General features: G+C 53.3%; 2 protein-coding genes across 3 annotated transcripts in view; both read right to left on the reverse strand.

Annotated features, from left to right (window-relative positions):
• The window catches only part of ZER1 (zyg-11 related cell cycle regulator), a 253,222-nt gene that overhangs the window by 101,254 nt on the left and 125,024 nt on the right, over nt 1-26,944 (reverse strand). The window lies entirely within an intron of this gene.
• Nucleotides 5,055-26,944, reverse strand: part of KYAT1 (kynurenine aminotransferase 1) — a 48,831-nt gene continuing 26,941 nt past the window's right edge. For both annotated transcript variants that reach the window (XM_049774047.1, XM_049774048.1), the window contains 11 exons: nt 26,775-26,922; nt 10,820-10,969; nt 10,668-10,754; nt 10,427-10,555; nt 8,802-8,922; nt 8,139-8,215; nt 7,315-7,404; nt 6,943-7,129; nt 6,778-6,857; nt 5,519-5,605; nt 5,055-5,436 (listed from right to left, as the gene is read on the reverse strand). In XM_049774047.1, the coding sequence (XP_049630004.1) occupies nt 5,371-5,436; nt 5,519-5,605; nt 6,778-6,857; nt 6,943-7,129; nt 7,315-7,404; nt 8,139-8,215; nt 8,802-8,922; nt 10,427-10,555; nt 10,668-10,754; nt 10,820-10,969; nt 26,775-26,922 (1,222 nt within the window). In that variant the 3' untranslated portion in view covers nt 5,055-5,370. The remainder of the gene's footprint in view (nt 5,437-5,518; nt 5,606-6,777; nt 6,858-6,942; nt 7,130-7,314; nt 7,405-8,138; nt 8,216-8,801; nt 8,923-10,426; nt 10,556-10,667; nt 10,755-10,819; nt 10,970-26,774; nt 26,923-26,944) is intronic.

Raw genomic sequence — 26,944 nt, forward strand, 5'->3', positions numbered from 1 at the left:
TTTCTGAGCGTATAGCCAGGAGTAACCCCTGAGCGTCAAACGGGTGTGGCCCAAAAACCAAAAAAAAAAAAAAAAGAAAGTTATTTTATCTTGTTTTGTTTTGATTTTTACTTTAAAGGTAGACACTTTCACTGAGTTATCTCTGGGTCTCTCCTTCCACCATTTTTTGTTTGTTTGTTTGTTTTGTTTTTGGGTCACACCCGGCGTTGCTCAGGGGTTCCTCCTGGCTGTCTGCTCAGAAATAGCGCCTGGCAGGCACGAAGGACCATATGGGACACCGGGATTCGAACCAACCACCTTTGGTCCTGGATTGGCTGCTTGCAAGGCAAACGCCGCTGTGCTCTCCGGGCCCTCCTTCCACCATTTTATTTGACTGATTTTTGTGCCACACATCAGTGTTTACTCATCAGAGTTTACTCATGGCTGTGTGTTGTGCATGTAAACATTTTTATGGGATTATTATGTTACTGACCCTACCCTGATCGGTGATTGTGCCCTACCCTAGGGTGTGACCTGGCATTCTGCTCCCACCCTAGGGTGATACCTGATTCTCCCACCATTGGGTGGAATCTGATCCCACCATTGGGTGGTACCTGATTCTGGGGCATAAAAGCAAGGGTCTGTGGAAGGTGAGGGGCTTTTTTCCTGAGACCTATTCTTAGGCCTATTGGCTTCGGCCTCTTCACGGAATAAAGAGCTGTTTTCTTTTTTCTTTTTAATTAATTAATTTATTATTTTTTAATTTTTGGGTCACACCCGGCAGTGCTCAGGGGTTATTCCTGGCTCCAGGCTCAGAAATTGCTCCTGGCAGGCACAGGGGACCATATGGGACGCTGGGATTCGAACCGATGACCTCCTGCATGAAAGGCAAACGCCTTACCTCTATGCTCTCTCTGGCCCCTAAAGAGCTGTTTTCTTTGGAAGCCTGACCGCCTGTTGGCTTTCTTCCCACCATTTTCTCCTCAGAACCGTGGGCTGAACAGGGTAATAGATGCGTGGTCGGAGCTGGAGGAGGAAGGCCTCATCCTCCATCCCTCCATCAGTCAACCTCATCAGGGGCTGACTTGCAACATCTGTGTACTTAGGGATCACTCCTGGTGGGCTCAGGGGACCATATAAGCTGCTGGGAATTGAACCTGGGTTAGCCATGTGCAAGGAAAGAACTCTACCCAATGTACTATGGCTCCAGCCCTGCCTTTCATCATTTTTGGGGGGACCCCATCCAGTAGTACTTAAGGGATTCTTGCAGTACAGGGCTCCCAGGCCATTCTAGGCAGTGCAGGGAAACTGAAATGTTGGAGTTTTCAGAGGGTCCCGTGTGCAAAGCCTGTGCTCACATGATGCTTCTTCATTGCTGATGACTGGCTGTGGTATTCACACATTAGTGAGGTTGTTACTTCATTGTTTGGATAGCTTGCCTACTTGCTGGCTGTGGGTCACTCGTGCTAAGATGCTCACCTCATCTGGTTTGAGTGTTCACTAGGGGTTATTGTACTTCTCCCAGAGCTCACACTTTCTGGCCAAAGTGCTTGCACAGCCTTCTGTGACTTCCAGGGGCCTCATGCATTAGTTGTGCTTTTTACATACACCTAGGTGTGCAGTGCAGCTGAAAATCTCTCTTGGTGGTAGGGATCAAGGAGCAGGTGATAGACAGCACCAGGGACTGAACTTAGGACCTCATTTTTTTTTTTTTTTGTGGTTTTTGGGTCACACCCAGCAGTGCTCAGGGGTTATTCCTGGCTCCAGGCTCAGAAATTGCTCCTGGCAGGCACGGGGTATCATATGGGACACCGGGATTTGAACTGATGACCTTCTGCATGAAAGGCAAATGCCTTACCTCCATGCTATCTCTCCAGCCCCATGACCTCATTCTTGAAATTCAGGCTAATGCACACAGCTACTACCCCTCTCCCCTTTTTTTTTGGGGGGGGGCATTGCTCAGGAGTTACTCCTGGATCTGCACTCAGAAATTACTCCTGTCAGTCTCTGGGGACCATAAGGGAATGAACTGACAAATACCCTACCAGTTATGCCATAGCTCTGGCCCCACAATTCACCCTTTGAAAGACATTTTTATAGCTTCCAGTATTGGGCAATTGTGACTCAATTTGTGATATTTATGTTCAAACATTTTTTTTTTTTGGGTGGAGGACTACACCTGGTAGTGCTCAGGGATTACTTTTGGCTCTGCGCTCAGAAATTGCTCTTGGCAGGCTGCTGGGGATTGAACCCGGGTCTGTCCTGGGTTGGCAGCGTGCTAGGCAACTACCCTACTGCTATGTTATTACCTCGGCCCCCAGGAGCGATTTCTGAGCCCAGATCCAGGAGTAACCCTTGAGTGCTGCCTGGTGTGGCTCCAAAACAAAACAAAACAAATCAAAAACAAAAATTTTGAACTCTGTAGAAGAAATAGCCAAGAGATGGCTTATATCTATAAGAAAGTGTTTATATCTATAAGAAAGTGCTGGGCCCGGAGAGATAGTACAGCAGTGTTTGCCTTGCAAGCAGCTGATCCAGGACCTAAGGTGGTTGGTTAGAATCCTGGTGTCCCATATGGTCCCCCGAGCCTGCCAGGAGCTATTTCTGAGCAGACAGCCAGGAGTAACCCTAACCCCTGAGCACCGCCGGGTGTGGCCCAAAAACAAAAAACAAACAAAGAAAAAAAGCAAGTGCCTATATTCAGAATTGTTTAGAATGTTGGAATGCCTGTCAACAAAGAATGAGATTAGCTTCTTGTTTTATTTCAATGAGTTGAGTCAATATTTATTCTATCCACAGATTTCTATTGATCAGTATCTGTTCTGCACAAAACTTCCTGAGTTTGGCATTGTTGGGTGCCAAGGACTCAATGATGAATAAAAGAAAACACTGTTCTGGAAATTAGACAGAATAGAACAGAACCTTCTCTGCAACCTATACATATACATATATATATACATATATATATACATATATATGTATACATATATATATATATATTGTCTTTTGGGGCCAGAGAGATAGCATGGAGGTAAGGCGTTTGCTTTTCATGCAGAAGGTCATAGGTTCGAATCCCGGCACCCATATGGTCCCCCGAGCCTGCTAGGAGTAGGAGTGAACCGAAAATAAATAAATAAATGTCTTTTATTTTTCTTAAAACCCATAGATCAGTGAGACTATTCTGTGTCTATCTCTTTCCCTCTGACTTATTTCACTCAGCATAATAGTTTCCATGTCCATACATGTATAGGAAAATTTCATTACTTCATCCCTCCTAATGACTGCATAGTTTTTTGTTTTTTTTTTTTTTTGTTTTTTGTTTTTTTTTTTGGTTTTTGGGCCACACCTGTTTGACACTCAGGGGTTACTCCTGGCTATGCGCTCAGAAATCGCCCCTGGCTTGGGGGGACCATATGGGACACCAGGGGATCGAACCGAGGTCCATCCTACGCTAGCGCTTGTAAGGCAGACACCTTACCTCTAGCACCACCTTCCCGGCCCCGTTTTTTTTTTTGTTTTTGTTTTTGTACCACACCCGGCATTGCTCAGGGGTTACTCCTGGCTCTGTGCTCAGAAATCGCTCCTGGCAGGCTTGGGGAACCATATGGGATGTCAGGAATCAAACCCAGGTCCATCCTAGGTTGGCTGTGTGCAAGGCAAACCGCCTTACTGCTGTGTTATCTCTCCAGGCCCAGCTGCATAGTTTTCTTTTGTGTATATGTACCACAGTTTCTTTTTGTCAGGAATCTGGATTATTTCCAGATTCTGGCTTTAGTAAATAGCACTGCAACAGATATAGGTGTGCAGAAGGCAGTTTTGTATTGTTTTTGTGTTCGTAGGGTATATTCCCAGGAGTGGTATAGGTGGGTCATATGGAAGCTCAATTTCCAGTTTTTTGAGGAATCTCCATATTGTTTTCCAGAAAGGCTGGACTAGACAACATTCCCAGCAGCAGTGAATGAGAGTTCCTTTCTACCCCCATCCCCGCCAGCACTTATTGTTCTTGTTCTTTGTGATGTGTGCTGGTCTCTGTGAGATGGTAGCTCATTGTGTTTTGATTTGCATCTCCCTGATAATTAGTGATGTGGAACATTTTTTCATGTGTCTTTTGAGCATTTGTATTTCTTCTTTGAGGAAGTGTCTGTTCACTTCTCCCCATTTTTTAAATTTTATTTTATTTTATATTTGCTTTTTGGGCCATACTCAGCAGTGCTTAGGGGTCACTCCTGGCTCCACACTCAGAAATTGCTCTGGGCAGGCTCGGGGGACCATATGGAATGCCAAAATTCAAACCAATGACCTTCTGCATTAAAGGCAAATGCCTTACCTCCATACTATCTCTCCGACCCCTCTTCTCCCCATTTTTATTTTTGTTTTTGGGCCACATCCGGTGACGCTCAGGGGTTACTCCTGGCTATGCACTCAGAAATCGCTCCTGGCTTGGGGAACCATATGGGATGCCAGGGGATCGAACCATGGTTCGTCCTAGGTTAGCATGTGCAAGGCAGACACACCACCGATTGCACCACCACTCTGGCCCATTTTCTACCCATTTTTTGATGGGGTTAGATTTTTTTTTTCTTATCAAGTTCTGTCAGTACCTTGTATATCTTAGATATAGCCTCTTATCTGATGGATATTGGATAAATAGTTTCTCCTATTCTGTAGGTGGTCTTTGTATCCTTGTCACTATTTCCTTTGAGGTGCAGAAGCTTCTCAGCTGAATATAGTCCCATCCATTTATCTCCAGACAAGAGAATTTCCTTTCTTTCTTTTTTGTTTTGTTTTCTTTTTCTTTTTCTTTTTGGGCCACACCAGGCAGCACTCAGGGGTTACTCCTGGCTCTGCATTCAGAATAGCTCCTGGCAGGCTCGGGAGACCGTATGGGATGGTTTTTTTTTTTTTTTTTTTTTTTTGACACTTGAGTCTTTCTCTCTCACACACTTTCTCACACAGAATATCACATACTCGTGCGTGTACTCACAAACACACATACCAGGCAGCTTTAACCTGCCTAAGACCATGGGGAGATGAGCAGTGTCCCCTTTCTGAGTTCCCAACAGAGACAGTCTGAGTTTCTAAATAATTTAAACCTTTATTATGGGGGAGAACCACCCCAAATCCCTGAGTCCAGGTGAGGTAAGGAACTGAATCTAGGGGACAAGCTCAGACGCTGTGGATCCCTGTCATTTCTGAGGGCCCTCTAATCCTTCCAAGATCACAGGTCATGAAACATTCTGCCCCAAAATGTGGGTCTGTGAGTAGCATGGCAAGGAGACCCTTCGTTTCCCCGGCAGACGAATCTTCCTGGGACTTTCTATCTCCCCCCACTGGGTGCAGCTCGCACAGGGGTAAGTCCTCACTGAGAGGGTCACAGGACAGAGGCGAGGCTCAGGCCCGAGTCTCCTCCCGCCATTTGAGCAGCCTCTCATCCATGGCCTTGAGCGTGGATTCTTTCTGCAAGGATACAGATGTCTGTGGGCTCCCTTCTGACCTAGGGCTGGGCAGTCCAGGCTGTTCTCCCCTGGCCTATACTTACCTTTACAAAACAGAAGCGTATTAAGTGGTCAAACTCCTTCTGGTGGGACGAGCTGGCGAAGACGGACACAGGGATAGCAGCCAAGCCCTGGGGAGTAAGATGTCTGGAGCTCAGTACGGGGGTGCAAGAATCGAGGGGTGGGCAGGGGCAGGAGCAGGAGGCAGAGTGAGCTTCAGTTGCACCCTGACACTACTGTTGGGTCCAGAGCAGAGGAAAAGCCACCCAGAACATCATCCCCATGCCTTCTGCAAGCATGTGGGGGTACAGGGAGAAGAGACAGAGCTGGACAGAAGCCCAGCCCTGAGTGAAAGGGGCTCAGAGCTAATAAGCCAGCTCCCAATAACTCGCACTTGTCCAGATGAACAAGAATTCTTGGCAACTCGATTGACTAGGCTGCCCAAAAAATAGCACAGTGGGGAGGGTGTTTGCCTTGCATGTGGCTGACCTGAGTTTGATCCCCAGCATCCCATAGAGTCCCAGAGCCTCACAGGTCAGGAGTGATTTCTGGGTGCCATTGGGTATGGCCCAAAAAGCAAAACAAACAAAAAGGACTCCAAGGACCAGAGAGAGTAGAGTGGGAAAGACTCTTGCTTGTATGTATCACTACAGAGTGTTTCCAAATACTACCAAGAGAAATCCCTGAGCAGAGTCAGGAGTAGGCCTTGAGTACATCAAAGTATGGACCCTCCCTGCCTAAAGAAGAAATAGGTTCACTGGAAGCTGGATTAATAGTACAGAGGAACAGTGGTTTGCTTTGTAAGTGGTTGACCCAGGTTCAATCCCCTTGTAGCACCCCTAAGCATCGTTGAAATAACCCCCAAACAAAACATAACAAAATAAAAAAGAGGGGCTGAAGAGATAGCACAGCAGTAAGGTGTTTGCCTTGCATGTGGCCAAGCAGGATTCGATCCCTGACATCCCATATAGTCCCTGGAACCTATCTGGAGTGATTTCTGAGTGCAGAGGCAGGAGTAACCCCTGAGTACTGGGGTGTACCCCCCCACCAAAAAAAAACCACAAACAAATAAACAAAAGGAAATAGAAAATAAACTCTCTGGGCCTGAGATGCTGAGAGGCCTGGCGTGCATAGTGCTCATCACTGATGGTACCCTGGGCACCAGTGGAATAGCTCACAATGCAGAGTCCATGATAGAAGCGGACCTGCCTTTGTGCCTCTCAGCTCCCTGGCTGAACCCCCTTGAGCAGCGCACAACCTCTATAACCACCCCCGACACACTCCCTGCAGAGGCCTGGCCCACCTTGTTCTTCATCAACCACTTGACAAACCGACGGTCAAAGGCTTCATCTGGGGCACCAGGCAAGTCAGGCATCTTTTTCTCTAGAGGGGGACAGAGCACAAGCTGTGCTCCAGGCAGGCAGCCTACAAGCCCGTTCCCCTCAGCCAGCAGGGCTGCCCCACTCACTGAAGTCAGAGATATCTACGACCATAAAGTAGCTGCCCTGGGACTTAATAGGTCTCAGGCCCACAGACTGCAGGCTGTGGATCATGTGGTCCCTGTTGTGCTGAACCGTCTGAGGAAAGCTTGAGAAGTAGCTGCTAGGTTGTCCAAAGTGCTGCATTTCCCGCTCAAAGCTACGGGCTACTGCAACCTATGAAGGGTCAGAGGTCAGCTCAGATTTGGGCTTAGCTACAAGGTGGCCATGCCCCCCCAAACTGGACCCTTCTCACTTAGGGGGCCACCCACCTTGAGTGAGCCTCCCCACATGGAGCTCCACCCTCCCTCCTCCCAGGTTAGACCAGCCCCTACATGGAGCCTTCTTAGGGACCCCCTCACCTGGGCCTGTGTAGGGCAATGATAGATTGAGTTCAGGTGCACTGTGCGCACGTGCTTCAGGAGCCGATCAGGCCCCAGGGCCCAACCCACCTGCATTGGAAGCACAGCTGGGGTGAGGCTCTCCTCAGGTAAGCTTCAACTGGGGGGGGTGGGTGGTGGTGGTGGTGGTGGTGGTGGTGGTGGTGGTGGTGGTGGTGGTGGTGGTGGTGGTGGTGGTGGTGGTGGTGGTGGTGGTGGTGGTGGTGGTGGTGGTGGTGGTGGTGGTGGTGGTGGTGGTGGTGGTGGTGGTGGTGGTGGTGGTGGTGGTGGTGGTGGTGGTGGTGGTGGTGGTGGTGGTGGTGGTGGTGGTGGTGGTGGTGGTGGTGGTGTGGGTGGTGGTGGTGGTGGTGGTGGTGGTGGTGGTGGTGGTGGTGGTGGTGGTGGTGGTGGTGGTGGTGGTGGTGGTGGTGGTGGTGGTGGTGGTGGTGGTGGTGGTGGTGGTGGTGGTGGTGGTGGTGGTGGTGGTGGTGGTGGTGGTGGTGGTGGTGGTGGTGGTGGTGGTGGTGGTGGTGGTGGTGGTGGTGGTGGTGGTGGTGGTGGTGGTGGTGGTGGTGGTGGTGGTGGTGGTGGTGGTGGTGGTGGTGGTGGTGGTGGTGGTGGTGGTGGTGGTGGTGGTGGTGGTGGTGGTGGTGGTGGTGGTGGTGGTGGTGGTGGTGGTGGTGGTGGTGGTGGTGGTGGTGGTGGTGGTGGTGGTGGTGGTGGTGGTGGTGGTGGTGGTGGTGGTGGTGGTGGTGGTGGTGGTGGTGGTGGTGGTGGTGGTGTGACCGCCTTCCCTGTGGGCTCACCTTCCAGCCGGTGGCACTGAAAGTCTTGCCAGCACTCCCAATGGTCACCGTTCGCTCCCACATGCCAGGAAGGGAGGCTGCTCAGAGCCCAAGAGAGCAGTTGTTAAGAGATGCAGGGGTCTCAGGGGGACTGGGCCTCCCAAGCAAGGGAGGCCCCCACCAACCTGCTCCCTTGTTTTTTTTTTGGGGGGGGTGGGGTTTGGGTCATACCTGGCCATGCTCAGGGGTTACTCGTAGCTCTATGCTCAGAAATCGCACCTGGTAGGCTCAGGGGAGCATATGGGATGCCAGGATTCGAACCACTGACCTTCTGGATGCAAGGCAAACGCCCTACCTCCATGCTATCTCTCCGGCCCCTACAACCTGCTCCCTTGTTTCCTTTCTGAGAAGCCAGAGGGAGAACGAGCTGGGATCCCACACCTAATGCAGAGCCCTGCCCAGCCCAAACCCCACTCTGGCCTTTGCTCCTGGCGAGCTACTGTCAGGATTGGCTGCATCAATCTTAGCCTCATCACACCTGGAGGCTGTTTTCTGGATCACTGTCTGCTGTGGCCTGAAAAACTCCAGCTACCTGCCAGTCCAGCCCCACCTTGCCCAGGCTCCTGGACTAGTCACCAGCCTGTGGGGGGCAAGAGGGGAGAGAGGCAGTGGCCCGGGACTCACCGATGCTCACGTGTTCACAGCTATCAAAGACCAGCCACTGGTAGACTTCATCAGATATGCAGATAGTGTCGTGCTTCTGGCACAAGCTGGCCACCAGCTCCAGCTCAGACCTGGAGAAAACCTGGAAGGGGTAGGCAGGGAGAGACAGAAGAGAAAGACAGACAGACACAAAGGGAGAGGCTCAGAGCAAGGGAAGGAGATTCCCCCATATTGAATCTCCTTGGCCAGACCCCCCCAATATTGTAATAGTGGGCCTCGAACTGAGGAACAGGAGAAGGGGAGGGGGCTTTCCCAGCTAAACAAATGAAACTGGGCTCAGAATCCCCAACTCACTGCACCTTCATCCTAGACTCAAGTTCCAGGCATTCTTGGAAATGCCTCTATGGGCAGGAGGCAAGGTCTGACCTTACACTAGGCCTGTTATGTCCTGGTTTCATTCCATTATTTGCGTTTTGTTGTTGTTTGGGGGGGGGGGGCTATACCCGGTGACATTTAGGGGTTACTCCTGGCAGGCTCGGGGACCATATGGGATGCCAGGTCCATCCTGGGTCAGCCATGTGCAAGGCAAACACCCTATCGCTATACTATCTCTCTACCCCCCCTTTCATTATTTGGGACCTGGGTCACACCCTGCAGTGTTTAGGGGCTATTCCTGGGCTCTGTGCTTAGGATTGATCCCAGGCAATACTCAGGGGTCCATATGTGGTATTGGAGATTTGAACCAGAGTCAGTAGGAGGCCAAGGATGTGCCTTAATCCTGTACTACCTTTCTGGTCCATATTATAGTAATTTTTAGGGGAGCTAAAAATTTTAGTGTTTTGTTTAGGGGAGTCAGAGTGATAGTACAGTGGGTAGTTAACTTGCATTGCTGATCCGGGTTCAATTGCTGGCATCCATATGGGTCCCTGAACAACTCCATCAGTAATCCCTGAGCACCTCTAGGTGCAGCACCCAAACAAAACAAAAAAAATTATAATATAGAGGCACAGCAGGGAGGGTGACCTGGGTTCGATCCCTGGCATCTGTATCCCATGTGGTTCCCCAAGCTTGCCAAAAGTGATTTCTGAGTGAAGAGCCAAGATTAATCTCTGAGCGCCACAGGATGTGACTCAAAAACAAACAAAGAAACAAATTAGGGGCCTGCGAGGTGGCGCCAGAGGTAAGGTGTCTGCTTTGCAAGCGCTAGCCAAGAAAAGGACACGGTTCGATCCCCCAGTATCCCATATGGTCCCCCCAAGCCAGGGGCAATTTCTGAGCGCATAGCCAGGAGTAACCCCTGAGCATCTAACGAGTGTGGCCCAAAAAAACAAAACAAAACAAAAAAAAGAAACAAATTATAATTTAAGCACTATGATGCCATTTTTTTTTTTCTTTTTAGCCTATAGCACCCGGTATTCCCATCCAAGTACTAACCAGGCCCAACCCTGTTTAGCTTCTGAGATCAGACGAGATCGGGCTGGCATGGCCATAGACAATATGATGGCATTTGATGTACAAATTCACTAACTGGATGTGGATGTACAAAATCACCAACTGCCCATGACTCTCCCCACAACTGTCCTTCTGTCATCTCTAATCCTATTTTCACCTCCTTCTGCTCCCTGGATTCAGGGTTGTCCCAGTACCTTTCCCAAGGGGTTGTGGGGTGTGTTGAGGACGAGAGCTTTGGTGCGTGGTGTGAACTTGCTGGCCAGCTCCACGGGATCCAGCTGCCAGTGGCTGCTAGAGGTCACTTCTCCATCCTGAACGGGGCTCTGCGGGGTAGAGTGGTGGTGGTGACTGTACAGAAACACTACACTTAGGGGCCTGCTTCCCCCTCCTCTCCTTCCCCCCACCACCCCAGATGCACCCGGCCACCATCCTTACCGGCTTCAAGGACACAAAGACGGGGCGCCCCCCTGCCATGAGTGTCATGGGTTCGTAACAATCAAAGAAGGGTTCGATGATGATGACCTGAAGACAGAGGGTGTGAGCTGGCAGGTAGGGGAGACCCCCACGCTGCCCCCCAGTCCACTTACCTCATCACCTTCATCCACCAAAGCCTGGAAGGTGTAGAATAGAGCCCCGTAGGCCCCCACGGTCACCAACACATTGCTCTGTGGGTCCATGTCCTGGCCCAGAAGTTTTCCAAAGAAATGAGCCAGAATCTTGGTCAGTGGCGGGTAGCCCTGGGGGACAGTAGGGTGAGCTTCAGTGTGTGTGAAAGGTCCTGCCCAGCAGTGTCCAGACAATTCTGGCACATTTCAGTAGCCACATAGGAGCACCTTGATCGTTAGCACTGATGGACCCTCACCGAACTCCTGGGACACCCCCTTTCTTTTTTTTGCATCCCCCCCTTTTTTTTTTTTTTTTTTTTTTTTTGGTTTTTGGGCCTCACCTGCCGATGCTCAGGGGTTACTCCTGGCTGTCTGCTCAGAAATAGCTCCTGGCAGGCACAGGGGACCATGGGACACCGGGATTCAAACCAACCACCTTTGGTCCTGGATCGGCTGCTTGCAAGGCAAACGCCGCTGTGCTATCTCTCCGGGCCTGCATCCCCCTTTCTTAGGGCTGAGACACCTCAGTTCCTTCCTCCCTTCCATCTTGGAACTCCACTGCTGGACAGGCAGAAAACCAGACAACCAGGTGAGGTGAGAAGCCCATGGGGCTACAGGGTAAGACTTTGGGCATGTCAAGGATAACTAGATAACTAATTCATTCATCTAGTTTTAGATCACAGACAAAAATCCTCCTTTTCGTTTTTGGCAGGGACCAGAGAGTGGGTTTTACCCAGCAGTACTCAGGGCTTATGCCTGGCTTTGAGCTCCAGGATCACTCCTGATAGAGTTTAGAGGGATCATACAGGTTGTCAGAAATCAAATCCAGATTAGCAACATGCAAGACAAGCAGCTAATCCACTGTACTATCTATCAGGCCCTAAATTTTAATTTTTCTGGGCATGAGGAGAAGGATGTTTGGACTTGAGAACCTAGTAGTTCTCAGGAGACTTTATGTGATGCCGGAGCTTAAATCAGACTTGGCCGCATGAAAGACAAGTGCCTTTACCCATAAATGATCTCTCTGGCCCCTAATTCAAACTTTCTCTGCCCATGAGTAAACCCAGGACATAGAAGCCATAGAGGGCCCGGAGAGATAGCACAGCGGCGTTTGCCTTGCAAGCAGCCGATCCAGGACCAAAGGTGGTTGGTTCAAATCCCGGTGTCCCATATGGTCCCCCGTGCCTGCCAGGAGCTATTTCTGAGCAGACAGCCAGGAGTAACCCCTGAGCACCGCTGGGTGTGACCCAAAAACTAAAAAAAAAAAAAAAAAAAAGAAGCCATAGAGATGGTTCAAGTAGCAGCCTGCAGAGGTAGAAGAGATAGTACAGACACTCCACATGCCAGGATTTCGTGGGCTTTTGACTGGTATGATGGGGGCTCTGGGCAGGACAGCTAGCCATAGGACCCTGGGCTGACCACTTTGTCCAGGAGAGCATGATTCCCCCCACACCAGGCGGGTCTTCAGGGCCACGCCTGGTTAATCGGGCCTTGGGGGGAGGGGGTGAGAAATTCCTCCCTAGGCATCCAAAAACTGCAGAGCCTTGGCTGGGCCCAGAACACTCCGAATGCCAGGATTTCTTGGTGTGTTTGCCTGGTATGTTGGGGGCTCTGGGCAGGACAGCTAGCCATAGGACCCCTGGGCTGACCACTTAGTCCAGGGGAACAAGATTCCCCCACACCAGGCGGGTCTTCAGGGCCACGCCTGGTTAATCGGGCCCTGGGGGGAGGGGGTGAGAAATCCTTCCTAGGCATCCAAAAACCACAGAGGCTCGGCTGGGACCAGAACACTCCACATGCCAGGATTTCGTGGGCTTTTGACTGGTATGATGGGGGCTCTGGGCAGGACAGCTAGCCATAGGACCCTGGGCTGACCACTTTGTCCAGGAGAGCATGATTCCCCCCACACCAGGCGGGTCTTCAGGGCCACGCCTGGTTAATCGGGCCTTGGGGGGAGGGGGTGAGAAATTCCTCCCTAGGCATCCAAAAACTGCAGAGCCTTGGCTGGGCCCAGAACACTCCGAATGCCAGGATTTCTTGGTGTGTTTGCCTGGTATGTTGGGGGCTCTGGGCAGGACAGCTAGCCATAGGACCCCTGGGCTGACCACTTAGTCCAGGGGAACAAGATTCCCCCACACCAGGCGGGTCTTCAGGGCCACGCCTGGTTAATCGGGCCCTGGGGGGAGGGGGTGAGAAATCCTTCCTAGGCATCCAAAAACCACAGAGGCTCGGCTGGGACCAGAACACTCCACATGCCAGGATTTCGTGGGCTTTTGACTGGTATGATGGGGGCTCTGGGCAGGACAGCTAGCCATAGGACCCTGGGCTGACCACTTTGTCCAGGAGAGCATGATTCCCCCCACACCAGGCGGGTCTTCAGGGCCACGCCTGGTTAATCGGGCCTTGGGGGGAGGGGGTGAGAAATTCCTCCCTAGGCATCCAAAAACTGCAGAGCCTTGGCTGGGCCCAGAACACTCCGAATGCCAGGATTTCTTGGTGTGTTTGCCTGGTATGTTGGGGGCTCTGGGCAGGACAGCTAGCCATAGGACCCCTGGGCTGACCACTTAGTCCAGGGGAACAAGATTCCCCCACACCAGGCGGGTCTTCAGGGCCACGCCTGGTTAATCGGGCCCTGGGGGGAGGGGGTGAGAAATCCTTCCTAGGCATCCAAAAACCACAGAGGCTCGGCTGGGACCAGAACACTCCACATGCCAGGATTTCGTGGGCTTTTGACTGGTATGATGGGGGCTCTGGGCAGGACAGCTAGCCATAGGACCCTGGGCTGACCACTTTGTCCAGGAGAGCATGATTCCCCCCACACCAGGCGGGTCTTCAGGGCCACGCCTGGTTAATCGGGCCTTGGGGGGAGGGGGTGAGAAATTCCTCCCTAGGCATCCAAAAACTGCAGAGCCTTGGCTGGGCCCAGAACACTCCGAATGCCAGGATTTCTTGGTGTGTTTGCCTGGTATGTTGGGGGCTCTGGGCAGGACAGCTAGCCATAGGACCCCTGGGCTGACCACTTAGTCCAGGGGAACAAGATTCCCCCACACCAGGCGGGTCTTCAGGGCCACGCCTGGTTAATCGGGCCCTGGGGGGAGGGGGTGAGAAATCCTTCCTAGGCATCCAAAAACCACAGAGGCTCGGCTGGGACCAGAACACTCCACATGCCAGGATTTCGTGGGCTTTTGACTGGTATGATGGGGGCTCTGGGCAGGACAGCTAGCCATAGGACCCTGGGCTGACCACTTTGTCCAGGAGAGCATGATTCCCCCCACACCAGGCGGGTCTTCAGGGCCACGCCTGGTTAATCGGGCCTTGGGGGGAGGGGGTGAGAAATTCCTCCCTAGGCATCCAAAAACTGCAGAGCCTTGGCTGGGCCCAGAACACTCCGAATGCCAGGATTTCTTGGTGTGTTTGCCTGGTATGTTGGGGGCTCTGGGCAGGACAGCTAGCCATAGGACCCCTGGGCTGACCACTTAGTCCAGGGGAACAAGATTCCCCCACACCAGGCGGGTCTTCAGGGCCACGCCTGGTTAATCGGGCCCTGGGGGGAGGGGGTGAGAAATCCTTCCTAGGCATCCAAAAACCACAGAGGCTCGGCTGGGACCAGAACACTCCACATGCCAGGATTTCGTGGGCTTTTGACTGGTATGATGGGGGCTCTGGGCAGGACAGCTAGCCATAGGACCCTGGGCTGACCACTTTGTCCAGGAGAGCATGATTCCCCCCACACCAGGCGGGTCTTCAGGGCCACGCCTGGTTAATCGGGCCTTGGGGGGAGGGGGTGAGAAATTCCTCCCTAGGCATCCAAAAACTGCAGAGCCTTGGCTGGGCCCAGAACACTCCGAATGCCAGGATTTCTTGGTGTGTTTGCCTGGTATGTTGGGGGCTCTGGGCAGGACAGCTAGCCATAGGACCCCTGGGCTGACCACTTAGTCCAGGGGAACAAGATTCCCCCACACCAGGCGGGTCTTCAGGGCCACGCCTGGTTAATCGGGCCCTGGGGGGAGGGGGTGAGAAATCCTTCCTAGGCATCCAAAAACCACAGAGGCTCGGCTGGGACCAGAACACTCCACATGCCAGGATTTCGTGGGCTTTTGACTGGTATGATGGGGGCTCTGGGCAGGACAGCTAGCCATAGGACCCTGGGCTGACCACTTTGTCCAGGAGAGCATGATTCCCCCTACACCAGGCGGGTCTTCAGGGCCACGCCTGGTTAATCGGGCCTTGGGGGGAGGGGGTGAGAAATTCCTCCCTAGGCATCCAAAAACTGCAGAGCCTTGGCTGGGCCCAGAACACTCCGAATGCCAGGATTTCTTGGTGTGTTTGCCTGGTATGTTGGGGGCTCTGGGCAGGACAGCTAGCCATAGGACCCCTGGGCTGACCACTTAGTCCAGGGGAACAAGATTCCCCCACACCAGGCGGGTCTTCAGGGCCACGCCTGGTTAATCGGGCCCTGGGGGGAGGGGGTGAGAAATCCTTCCTAGGCATCCAAAAACCACAGAGGCTCGGCTGGGACCAGAACACTCCACATGCCAGGATTTCGTGGGCTTTTGACTGGTATGATGGGGGCTCTGGGCAGGACAGCTAGCCATAGGACCCTGGGCTGACCACTTTGTCCAGGAGAGCATGATTCCCCCCACACCAGGCGGGTCTTCAGGGCCACGCCTGGTTAATCGGGCCTTGGGGGGAGGGGGTGAGAAATTCCTCCCTAGGCATCCAAAAACTGCAGAGCCTTGGCTGGGCCCAGAACACTCCGAATGCCAGGATTTCTTGGTGTGTTTGCCTGGTATGTTGGGGGCTCTGGGCAGGACAGCTAGCCATAGGACCCCTGGGCTGACCACTTAGTCCAGGGGAACAAGATTCCCCCACACCAGGCGGGTCTTCAGGGCCACGCCTGGTTAATCGGGCCCTGGGGGGAGGGGGTGAGAAATCCTTCCTAGGCATCCAAAAACCACAGAGGCTCGGCTGGGACCAGAACACTCCACATGCCAGGATTTCGTGGGCTTTTGACTGGTATGATGGGGGCTCTGGGCAGGACAGCTAGCCATAGGACCCTGGGCTGACCACTTTGTCCAGGAGAGCATGATTCCCCCTACACCAGGCGGGTCTTCAGGGCCACGCCTGGTTAATCGGGCCTTGGGGGGAGGGGGTGAGAAATTCCTCCCTAGGCATCCAAAAACTGCAGAGCCTTGGCTGGGCCCAGAACACTCCGAATGCCAGGATTTCTTGGTGTGTTTGCCTGGTATGTTGGGGGCTCTGGGCAGGACAGCTAGCCATAGGACCCCTGGGCTGACCACTTAGTCCAGGGGAACAAGATTCCCCCACACCAGGCGGGTCTTCAGGGCCACGCCTGGTTAATCGGGCCCTGGGGGGAGGGGGTGAGAAATCCTTCCTAGGCATCCAAAAACCACAGAGGCTCGGCTGGGACCAGAACACTCCACATGCCAGGATTTCGTGGGCTTTTGACTGGTATGATGGGGGCTCTGGGCAGGACAGCTAGCCATAGGACCCTGGGCTGACCACTTTGTCCAGGAGAGCATGATTCCCCCTACACCAGGCGGGTCTTCAGGGCCACGCCTGGTTAATCGGGCCTGGGGGGGAGGGGGTGAGAAATTCCTCCCTAGGCATCCAAAAACTGCAGAGCCTTGGCTGGGCCCAGAACACTCCGAATGCCAGGATTTCTTGGTGTGTTTGCCTGGTATGTTGGGGGCTCTGGGCAGGACAGCTAGCCATAGGACCCCTGGGCTGACCACTTAGTCCAGGGGAACAAGATTCCCCCACACCAGGCGGGTCTTCAGGGCCACGCCTGGTTAATCGGGCCCTGGGGGGAGGGGGTGAGAAATCCTTCCTAGGCATCCAAAAACCACAGAGGCTCGGCTGGGACCAGAACACTCCACATGCCAGGATTTCGTGGGCTTTTGACTGGTATGATGGGGGCTCTGGGCAGGACAGCTAGCCATAGGACCCTGGGCTGACCACTTTGTCCAGGAGAGCATGATTCCCCCTACACCAGGCGGGTCTTCAGGGCCACGCCTGGTTAATCGGGCCTTGGGGGGAGGGGGTGAGAAATTCCTCCCTAGGCATCCAAAAACTGCAGAGCCTTGGCTGGGCCCAGAACACTCCGAATGCCAGGATTTCTTGGTGTGTTTGCCTGGTATGTTGGGGGCTCTGGGCAGGACAGCTAGCCATAGGACCCCTGGGCTGACCACTTAGTCCAGGGGAACAAGATTCCCCCACACCAGGCGGGTCTTCAGGGCCACGCCTGGTTAATCGGGCCCTGGGGGGAGGGGGTGAGAAATCCTTCCTAGGCATCCAAAAACCACAGAGGCTCGGCTGGGACCAGAACACTCCACATGCCAGGATTTCGTGGGCTTTTGACTGGTATGATGGGGGCTCTGGGCAGGACAGCTAGCCATAGGACCCTGGGCTGACCACTTTGTCCAGGAGAGCAAGATTCCCCCTACACCAGGCGGGTCTTCAGGGCCACGCCTGGTTAATCGGGCCTTGGGGGGAGGGGGTGAGAAATTCCTCCCTAGGCATCCAAAAACTGCAGAGCCTTGGCTGGGCCCAGAACACTCCGAATGCCAGGATTTCTTGGTGTGTTTGCCTGGTATGTTGGGGGCTCTGGGCAGGACAGCTAGCCATAGGACCCCTGGGCTGACCACTTAGTCCAGGGGAACAAGATTCCCCCACACCAGGCGGGTCTTCAGGGCCACGCCTGGTTAATCGGGCCCTGGGGGGAGGGGGTGAGAAATCCTTCCTAGGCATCCAAAAACCACAGAGGCTCGGCTGGGACCAGAACACTCCACATGCCAGGATTTCGTGGGCTTTTGACTGGTATGATGGGGGCTCTGGGCAGGACAGCTAGCCATAGGACCCTGGGCTGACCACTTTGTCCAGGAGAGCATGATTCCCCCCACACCAGGCGGGTCTTCAGGGCCACGCCTGGTTAATCGGGCCTTGGGGGGAGGGGGTGAGAAATTCCTCCCTAGGCATCCAAAAACTGCAGAGCCTTGGCTGGGCCCAGAACACTCCGAATGCCAGGATTTCTTGGTGTGTTTGCCTGGTATGTTGGGGGCTCTGGGCAGGACAGCTAGCCATAGGACCCCTGGGCTGACCACTTAGTCCAGGGGAACAAGATTCCCCCACACCAGGCGGGTCTTCAGGGCCACGCCTGGTTAATCGGGCCCTGGGGGGAGGGGGTGAGAAATCCTTCCTAGGCATCCAAAAACCACAGAGGCTCGGCTGGGACCAGAACACTCCACATGCCAGGATTTCGTGGGCTTTTGACTGGTATGATGGGGGCTCTGGGCAGGACAGCTAGCCATAGGACCCTGGGCTGACCACTTTGTCCAGGAGAGCATGATTCCCCCTACACCAGGCGGGTCTTCAGGGCCACGCCTGGTTAATCGGGCCTTGGGGGGAGGGGGTGAGAAATTCCTCCCTAGGCATCCAAAAACTGCAGAGCCTTGGCTGGGCCCAGAACACTCCGAATGCCAGGATTTCTTGGTGTGTTTGCCTGGTATGTTGGGGGCTCTGGGCAGGACAGCTAGCCATAGGACCCCTGGGCTGACCACTTAGTCCAGGGGAACAAGATTCCCCCACACCAGGCGGGTCTTCAGGGCCACGCCTGGTTAATCGGGCCCTGGGGGGAGGGGGTGAGAAATCCTTCCTAGGCATCCAAAAACCACAGAGGCTCGGCTGGGACCAGAACACTCCACATGCCAGGATTTCGTGGGCTTTTGACTGGTATGATGGGGGCTCTGGGCAGGACAGCTAGCCATAGGACCCTGGGCTGACCACTTTGTCCAGGAGAGCATGATTCCCCCTACACCAGGCGGGTCTTCAGGGCCACGCCTGGTTAATCGGGCCTTGGGGGGAGGGGGTGAGAAATTCCTCCCTAGGCATCCAAAAACTGCAGAGCCTTGGCTGGGCCCAGAACACTCCGAATGCCAGGATTTCTTGGTGTGTTTGCCTGGTATGTTGGGGGCTCTGGGCAGGACAGCTAGCCATAGGACCCCTGGGCTGACCACTTAGTCCAGGGGAACAAGATTCCCCCACACCAGGCGGGTCTTCAGGGCCACGCCTGGTTAATCGGGCCCTGGGGGGAGGGGGTGAGAAATCCTTCCTAGGCATCCAAAAACCACAGAGGCTCGGCTGGGACCAGAACACTCCACATGCCAGGATTTCGTGGGCTTTTGACTGGTATGATGGGGGCTCTGGGCAGGACAGCTAGCCATAGGACCCTGGGCTGACCACTTTGTCCAGGAGAGCATGATTCCCCCTACACCAGGCGGGTCTTCAGGGCCACGCCTGGTTAATCGGGCCTTGGGGGGAGGGGGTGAGAAATTCCTCCCTAGGCATCCAAAAACTGCAGAGCCTTGGCTGGGCCCAGAACACTCCGAATGCCAGGATTTCTTGGTGTGTTTGCCTGGTATGTTGGGGGCTCTGGGCAGGACAGCTAGCCATAGGACCCCTGGGCTGACCACTTAGTCCAGGGGAACAAGATTCCCCCACACCAGGCGGGTCTTCAGGGCCACGCCTGGTTAATCGGGCCCTGGGGGGAGGGGGTGAGAAATCCTTCCTAGGCATCCAAAAACCACAGAGGCTCGGCTGGGACCAGAACACTCCACATGCCAGGATTTCGTGGGCTTTTGACTGGTATGATGGGGGCTCTGGGCAGGACAGCTAGCCATAGGACCCTGGGCTGACCACTTTGTCCAGGAGAGCATGATTCCCCCCACACCAGGCGGGTCTTCAGGGCCACGCCTGGTTAATCGGGCCTTGGGGGGAGGGGGTGAGAAATTCCTCCCTAGGCATCCAAAAACTGCAGAGCCTTGGCTGGGCCCAGAACACTCCGACTGCCAGGATTTCTTGGTGTGTTTGCCTGGTATGTTGGGGGCTCTGGGCAGGACAGCTAGCCATAGGACCCCTGGGCTGACCACTTAGTCCAGGGGAACAAGATTCCCCCACACCAGGCGGGTCTTCAGGGCCACGCCTGGTTAATCGGGCCCTGGGGGGAGGGGGTGAGAAATCCTTCCTAGGCATCCAAAAACCACAGAGGCTCGGCTGGGACCAGAACACTCCACATGCCAGGATTTCGTGGGCTTTTGACTGGTATGATGGGGGCTCTGGGCAGGACAGCTAGCCATAGGACCCTGGGCTGACCACTTTGTCCAGGAGAGCATGATTCCCCCTACACCAGGCGGGTCTTCAGGGCCACGCCTGGTTAATCGGGCCTTGGGGGGAGGGGGTGAGAAATTCCTCCCTAGGCATCCAAAAACTGCAGAGCCTTGGCTGGGCCCAGAACACTCCGAATGCCAGGATTTCTTGGTGTGTTTGCCTGGTATGTTGGGGGCTCTGGGCAGGACAGCTAGCCATAGGACCCCTGGGCTGACCACTTAGTCCAGGGGAACAAGATTCCCCCACACCAGGCGGGTCTTCAGGGCCACGCCTGGTTAATCGGGCCCTGGGGGGAGGGGGTGAGAAATCCTTCCTAGGCATCCAAAAACCACAGAGGCTCGGCTGGGACCAGAACACTCCACATGCCAGGATTTCGTGGGCTTTTGACTGGTATGATGGGGGCTCTGGGCAGGACAGCTAGCCATAGGACCCTGGGCTGACCACTTTGTCCAGGAGAGCATGATTCCCCCTACACCAGGCGGGTCTTCAGGGCCACGCCTGGTTAATCGGGCCTTGGGGGGAGGGGGTGAGAAATTCCTCCCTAGGCATCCAAAAACTGCAGAGCCTTGGCTGGGCCCAGAACACTCCGAATGCCAGGATTTCTTGGTGTGTTTGCCTGGTATGTTGGGGGCTCTGGGCAGGACAGCTAGCCATAGGACCCCTGGGCTGACCACTTAGTCCAGGGGAACAAGATTCCCCCACACCAGGCGGGTCTTCAGGGCCACGCCTGGTTAATCGGGCCCTGGGGGGAGGGGGTGAGAAATCCTTCCTAGGCATCCAAAAACCACAGAGGCTCGGCTGGGACCAGAACACTCCACATGCCAGGATTTCGTGGGCTTTTGACTGGTATGATGGGGGCTCTGGGCAGGACAGCTAGCCATAGGACCCTGGGCTGACCACTTTGTCCAGGAGAGCATGATTCCCCCTACACCAGGCGGGTCTTCAGGGCCACGCCTGGTTAATCGGGCCTTGGGGGGAGGGGGTGAGAAATTCCTCCCAAGGCATCCAAAAACTGCAGAGCCTTGGCTGGGCCCAGAACACTCCGAATGCCAGGATTTCTTGGTGTGTTTGCCTGGTATGTTGGGGGCTCTGGGCAGGACAGCTAGCCATAGGACCCCTGGGCTGACCACTTAGTCCAGGGGAACAAGATTCCCCCACACCAGGCGGGTCTTCAGGGCCACGCCTGGTTAATCGGGCCCTGGGGGGAGGGGGTGAGAAATCCTTCCTAGGCATCCAAAAACCACAGAGGCTCGGCTGGGACCAGAACACTCCACATGCCAGGATTTCGTGGGCTTTTGACTGGTATGATGGGGGCTCTGGGCAGGACAGCTAGCCATAGGACCCTGGGCTGACCACTTTGTCCAGGAGAGCATGATTCCCCCTACACCAGGCGGGTCTTCAGGGCCACGCCTGGTTAATCGGGCCTTGGGGGGAGGGGGTGAGAAATTCCTCCCTAGGCATCCAAAAACTGCAGAGCCTTGGCTGGGCCCAGAACACTCCGAATGCCAGGATTTCTTGGTGTGTTTGCCTGGTATGTTGGGGGCTCTGGGCAGGACAGCTAGCCATAGGACCCCTGGGCTGACCACTTAGTCCAGGGGAACAAGATTCCCCCACACCAGGCGGGTCTTCAGGGCCACGCCTGGTTAATCGGGCCCTGGGGGGAGGGGGTGAGAAATCCTTCCTAGGCATCCAAAAACCACAGAGGCTCGGCTGGGACCAGAACACTCCACATGCCAGGATTTCGTGGGCTTTTGACTGGTATGATGGGGGCTCTGGGCAGGACAGCTAGCCATAGGACCCTGGGCTGACCACTTTGTCCAGGAGAGCATGATTCCCCCTACACCAGGCGGGTCTTCAGGGCCACGCCTGGTTAATCGGGCCTTGGGGGGAGGGGGTGAGAAATTCCTCCCTAGGCATCCAAAAACTGCAGAGCCTTGGCTGGGCCCAGAACACTCCGAATGCCAGGATTTCTTGGTGTGTTTGCCTGGTATGTTGGGGGCTCTGGGCAGGACAGCTAGCCATAGGACCCCTGGGCTGACCACTTAGTCCAGGGGAACAAGATTCCCCCACACCAGGCGGGTCTTCAGGGCCACGCCTGGTTAATCGGGCCCTGGGGGGAGGGGGTGAGAAATCCTTCCTAGGCATCCAAAAACCACAGAGGCTCGGCTGGGACCAGAACACTCCACATGCCAGGATTTCGTGGGCTTTTGACTGGTATGATGGGGGCTCTGGGCAGGACAGCTAGCCATAGGACCCTGGGCTGACCACTTTGTCCAGGAGAGCATGATTCCCCCTACACCAGGCGGGTCTTCAGGGCCACGCCTGGTTAATCGGGCCTTGGGGGGAGGGGGTGAGAAATTCCTCCCTAGGCATCCAAAAACTGCAGAGCCTTGGCTGGGCCCAGAACACTCCGAATGCCAGGATTTCTTGGTGTGTTTGCCTGGTATGTTGGGGGCTCTGGGCAGGACAGCTAGCCATAGGACCCCTGGGCTGACCACTTAGTCCAGGGGAACAAGATTCCCCCACACCAGGCGGGTCTTCAGGGCCACGCCTGGTTAATCGGGCCCTGGGGGGAGGGGGTGAGAAATCCTTCCTAGGCATCCAAAAACCACAGAGGCTCGGCTGGGACCAGAACACTCCACATGCCAGGATTTCGTGGGCTTTTGACTGGTATGATGGGGGCTCTGGGCAGGACAGCTAGCCATAGGACCCTGGGCTGACCACTTTGTCCAGGAGAGCATGATTCCCCCTACACCAGGCGGGTCTTCAGGGCCACGCCTGGTTAATCGGGCCTTGGGGGGAGGGGGTGAGAAATTCCTCCCTAGGCATCCAAAAACTGCAGAGCCTTGGCTGGGCCCAGAACACTCCGAATGCCAGGATTTCTTGGTGTGTTTGCCTGGTATGTTGGGGGCTCTGGGCAGGACAGCTAGCCATAGGACCCCTGGGCTGACCACTTAGTCCAGGGGAACAAGATTCCCCCACACCAGGCGGGTCTTCAGGGCCACGCCTGGTTAATCGGGCCCTGGGGGGAGGGGGTGAGAAATCCTTCCTAGGCATCCAAAAACCACAGAGGCTCGGCTGGGACCAGAACACTCCACATGCCAGGATTTCGTGGGCTTTTGACTGGTATGATGGGGGCTCTGGGCAGGACAGCTAGCCATAGGACCCTGGGCTGACCACTTTGTCCAGGAGAGCATGATTCCCCCTACACCAGGCGGGTCTTCAGGGCCACGCCTGGTTAATCGGGCCTTGGGGGGAGGGGGTGAGAAATTCCTCCCTAGGCATCCAAAAACTGCAGAGCCTTGGCTGGGCCCAGAACACTCCGAATGCCAGGATTTCTTGGTGTGTTTGCCTGGTATGTTGGGGGCTCTGGGCAGGACAGCTAGCCATAGGACCCCTGGGCTGACCACTTAGTCCAGGGGAACAAGATTCCCCCACACCAGGCGGGTCTTCAGGGCCACGCCTGGTTAATCGGGCCCTGGGGGGAGGGGGTGAGAAATCCTTCCTAGGCATCCAAAAACCACAGAGGCTCGGCTGGGACCAGAACACTCCACATGCCAGGATTTCGTGGGCTTTTGACTGGTATGATGGGGGCTCTGGGCAGGACAGCTAGCCATAGGACCCTGGGCTGACCACTTTGTCCAGGAGAGCATGATTCCCCCTACACCAGGCGGGTCTTCAGGGCCACGCCTGGTTAATCGGGCCTTGGGGGGAGGGGGTGAGAAATTCCTCCCTAGGCATCCAAAAACTACAGAACCGCGCGGGGGCTTACGCCCCCGCGCGTACTTCATGTATTTCATGTATTCAGAATATCCCTTATTCTTATGTTATGTTTTCCGTACACAGAATGTTTATTTTGTATTCTCCCCTTTCCCACACCCCTACAAAGCTCTTTTTCACTCCTTAACTCTCTAACCCCTTCTCAAACATCACTAATCTAGTTTTCTCTTTTTAACTTCAGTAGTGTAGAATCGTAATCACAGTCCAAAGCTGTGCATTGTGTATGACAACCCCAAACTGTTTCAAGATACATAAAATGGACACGTATTTCTTTAGAATATTTTGTGTTTTTTCTCTGACAGCTATAATTCTTACTAAATGTTGTCTTATATAGTGATGATTCTAACCACTTTTTATGTTCTCTTTTTGAGCTGTTTAACAAGGAATTTTGGTGGAAGAGTCCCCCAGTTTAATGCTTATGATTGAATCATGTCAATGGAATCATTGTAATTGTTCTTATGGCCCCCATACGCGCCAATAACACCATGTGGCATTGCTTCTTATTTGCATAGGCACATTAAAATGGGAAAATAGTATAAATACAAATAAGATCCTATCTAATAGAGATTAGAACACACAAACCTTGTAGTGCAAAGGGACCTTACACCCTGAACATTGACATAACGACCTGGCACAGACGTCAGAAGAAAGGGCATATTCCATTCTCCCCTGAACCAGGAAAGCCATCCACGAAACATCCAGGCTGGTCTATAACATCACTTGGAAGCAATCCTCTACCATGGAAGACCTACACTGCTCAGACTTCGACCTGCTCAAAAGAGACTTCCCTTAACACTGAGAAGACTTAACAACAACAACGACCGGCTTACAGGACAGGGCTCCCTGCATTGCCCTTTGATTGTGAGGTGAAAGGAGAGGATGCTCCACGTCCTGACTTCAATGTAAGATATGCAGATTCCAGGATCTTTAATACAGAAACATGATACCAACAACAGAGACTGTGTGAAAAATAAAAGTGTGTTGGCACTACAGACAATGTATTGGATTGGACGATCTAGCTTGCTTGGAGCCTAGACTTGGTCTTGTGCCAGGAAACTTCAGGGGTCTGGTCTCTTTGTACTTAGGCCAAGGTTATTTCTTTCCATGTTCCTCATATTTTGGTGAGCCTATGCAAACAACAATTGCCACTCTAACACCATTCTTACTGTGCTCCTTTAACTCTAATCCTTAAAAAGAACTCACTTAAAATTTGAGGTTAACTTAAGCTAATATGCATGTATATGGAAATGTAAGAAAATACTATGCCTGTAATGTTTAAGGAGTTACGTAAGTTTTATGGCTTTAGATTGCCTTGTGTACTGTTAAGAAATATTATAATGTATTACAATCTGGGGACTTGAGGGACAAAGTAATTGTACATGGATTCTGTGTTATTTATCTTAATGTTCTTTGGCTGAAATTTCAAAGTTAATATATCAGCAAGGGGACTTCTGAGAATTATGTTATGGGTGATTGTCCTTCCACTGTAACTTTACCTTGTCCTCTTACTTTGCACCCTTGTTCTCATAATTAAAAATAAAAATTTAAAAAAAAAAAAAAAAAAAAAAAAAGAGATAGTACAGTCGGTACGGCACTTGCTTAACCCAAACTTGATCCCTGGCACCATATCTCATCCCTTGACCCCATTAGGAGTGATTCCTGGGTACAGAGCCAGAACTAAGCCTGGAGCAGCATTGGGTGCAACCATGAAAACAGAAGACAAAAAGATTAAAGAATATATAGTCTCATTTGGGCCCGGAGAGATAGCACAGCGGCGTTTGCCTTGCAAACAGCCGATCCAGGACCAAAGGTGGTTGGTTCAAATCCCGGTGTCCCATATGGTCCCCCGTGCCTGCCAGGAGCTATTTCTGAGCAGACAGCCAGGAGTAACCCCTGAGCACCGCCGGGTGTGACCCAAAAATCAAAAAAAAAAAGAATATATAAAGAATTTTCAGGAGCTGGAGCAATAGCACAGCGGTAGGGCGTTTGCCTTGCATGTGACTGATGCAGGACAGACCTGAGTTCAATCCCTGGTGGGTATGGCTCAAAAACCAAAAAAAAATTTTTTTTTTCATAAAGCAACAAAATAAGGGGGGCTGGAGAGATAGCACAGCGGTAGGATGTTTGCCTTGTATGTAGCCAATCGAGGAAGGATGATGGGGTTGAATCCTGGCATCCCATATGGTTCTCCCTACCAGCCAGGAGCAATTTCTGAGCATAGAGCCAGGAATAAGCCTCCTAAGTACCACCGGTTGTAACCCAAAAACCAAAAAAAAAAAAAAAAAAGGCAACAAGACAAAAGACACACACCCAGCGGGAAAATGAGGTTGAAGATGAAAAACAAATTGCTTATGGTATTCCGATCCCCACCTTGTTTCCCCCCCCCACCAAGGTGATACTAGCTAAAAACTCTAAACCAGGGGTTTCAAACTCGCGGGTGGGCCGCAAATGGCCCTCCGTACAACATTTTGTGGCCCTGCCCTAGAGGAATCTTTTTTGTTTTGTTTTGTTTTAGTTGTTTGGGTCACACCCCCCAATGTTCAAGGCTTACTACTGACTTTGCACTCAAGGATCACCCCGACTTTGCCTCCTGTGGTCCCCAGGTAAATTTAGTTTGAGACTCCTGCAGTAAACAAAGGTGTTCTCCAACTTTCTCTTCCCAGTACCCTTTTCTTTTGGTCTGTAAAAGCCCACCTGGATTATAGGACCTTCCTCTGGTGGATTTGGTTCTGGATAATGGAGGGCAGTTCTAACTTTGGAGGGGTATGTGTGCGCAGAGAGAGGCCATGAGGCAAAAAGCATCCTGACTTGGATAAATCTTGTCCTGACTGGCTTGGTATTATTTCTCCACCTATATCCTGCTTCATCAAACCCACCTAAGGGGTGAGATACATAGTGCCTGGGGCAGTCTCACCACTAGTGGATTTTTCTTTTACACCTCCCCAAGGCCATGGGCAAGGTGGGGACTCACAAAGGCCTTGGTGTACTGATTGAGCATGAAGTCTTCACTGATGGCGCGCTGGAAGGCCTCCACGGCAAAGTCTGGGGGTGCAAAGTCCGGAAAACCTTGCCCCAAATTCACCACGTCGTATTCCGCAGCCAGCTGGGTATATTCCACCCTAGGAGACAAGAGGACATTTG

Source organism: Suncus etruscus, chromosome 5 (assembly GCF_024139225.1).
Source record: "Suncus etruscus isolate mSunEtr1 chromosome 5, mSunEtr1.pri.cur, whole genome shotgun sequence".
Taxonomy (NCBI): Eukaryota; Metazoa; Chordata; class Mammalia; order Eulipotyphla; family Soricidae; genus Suncus; species Suncus etruscus.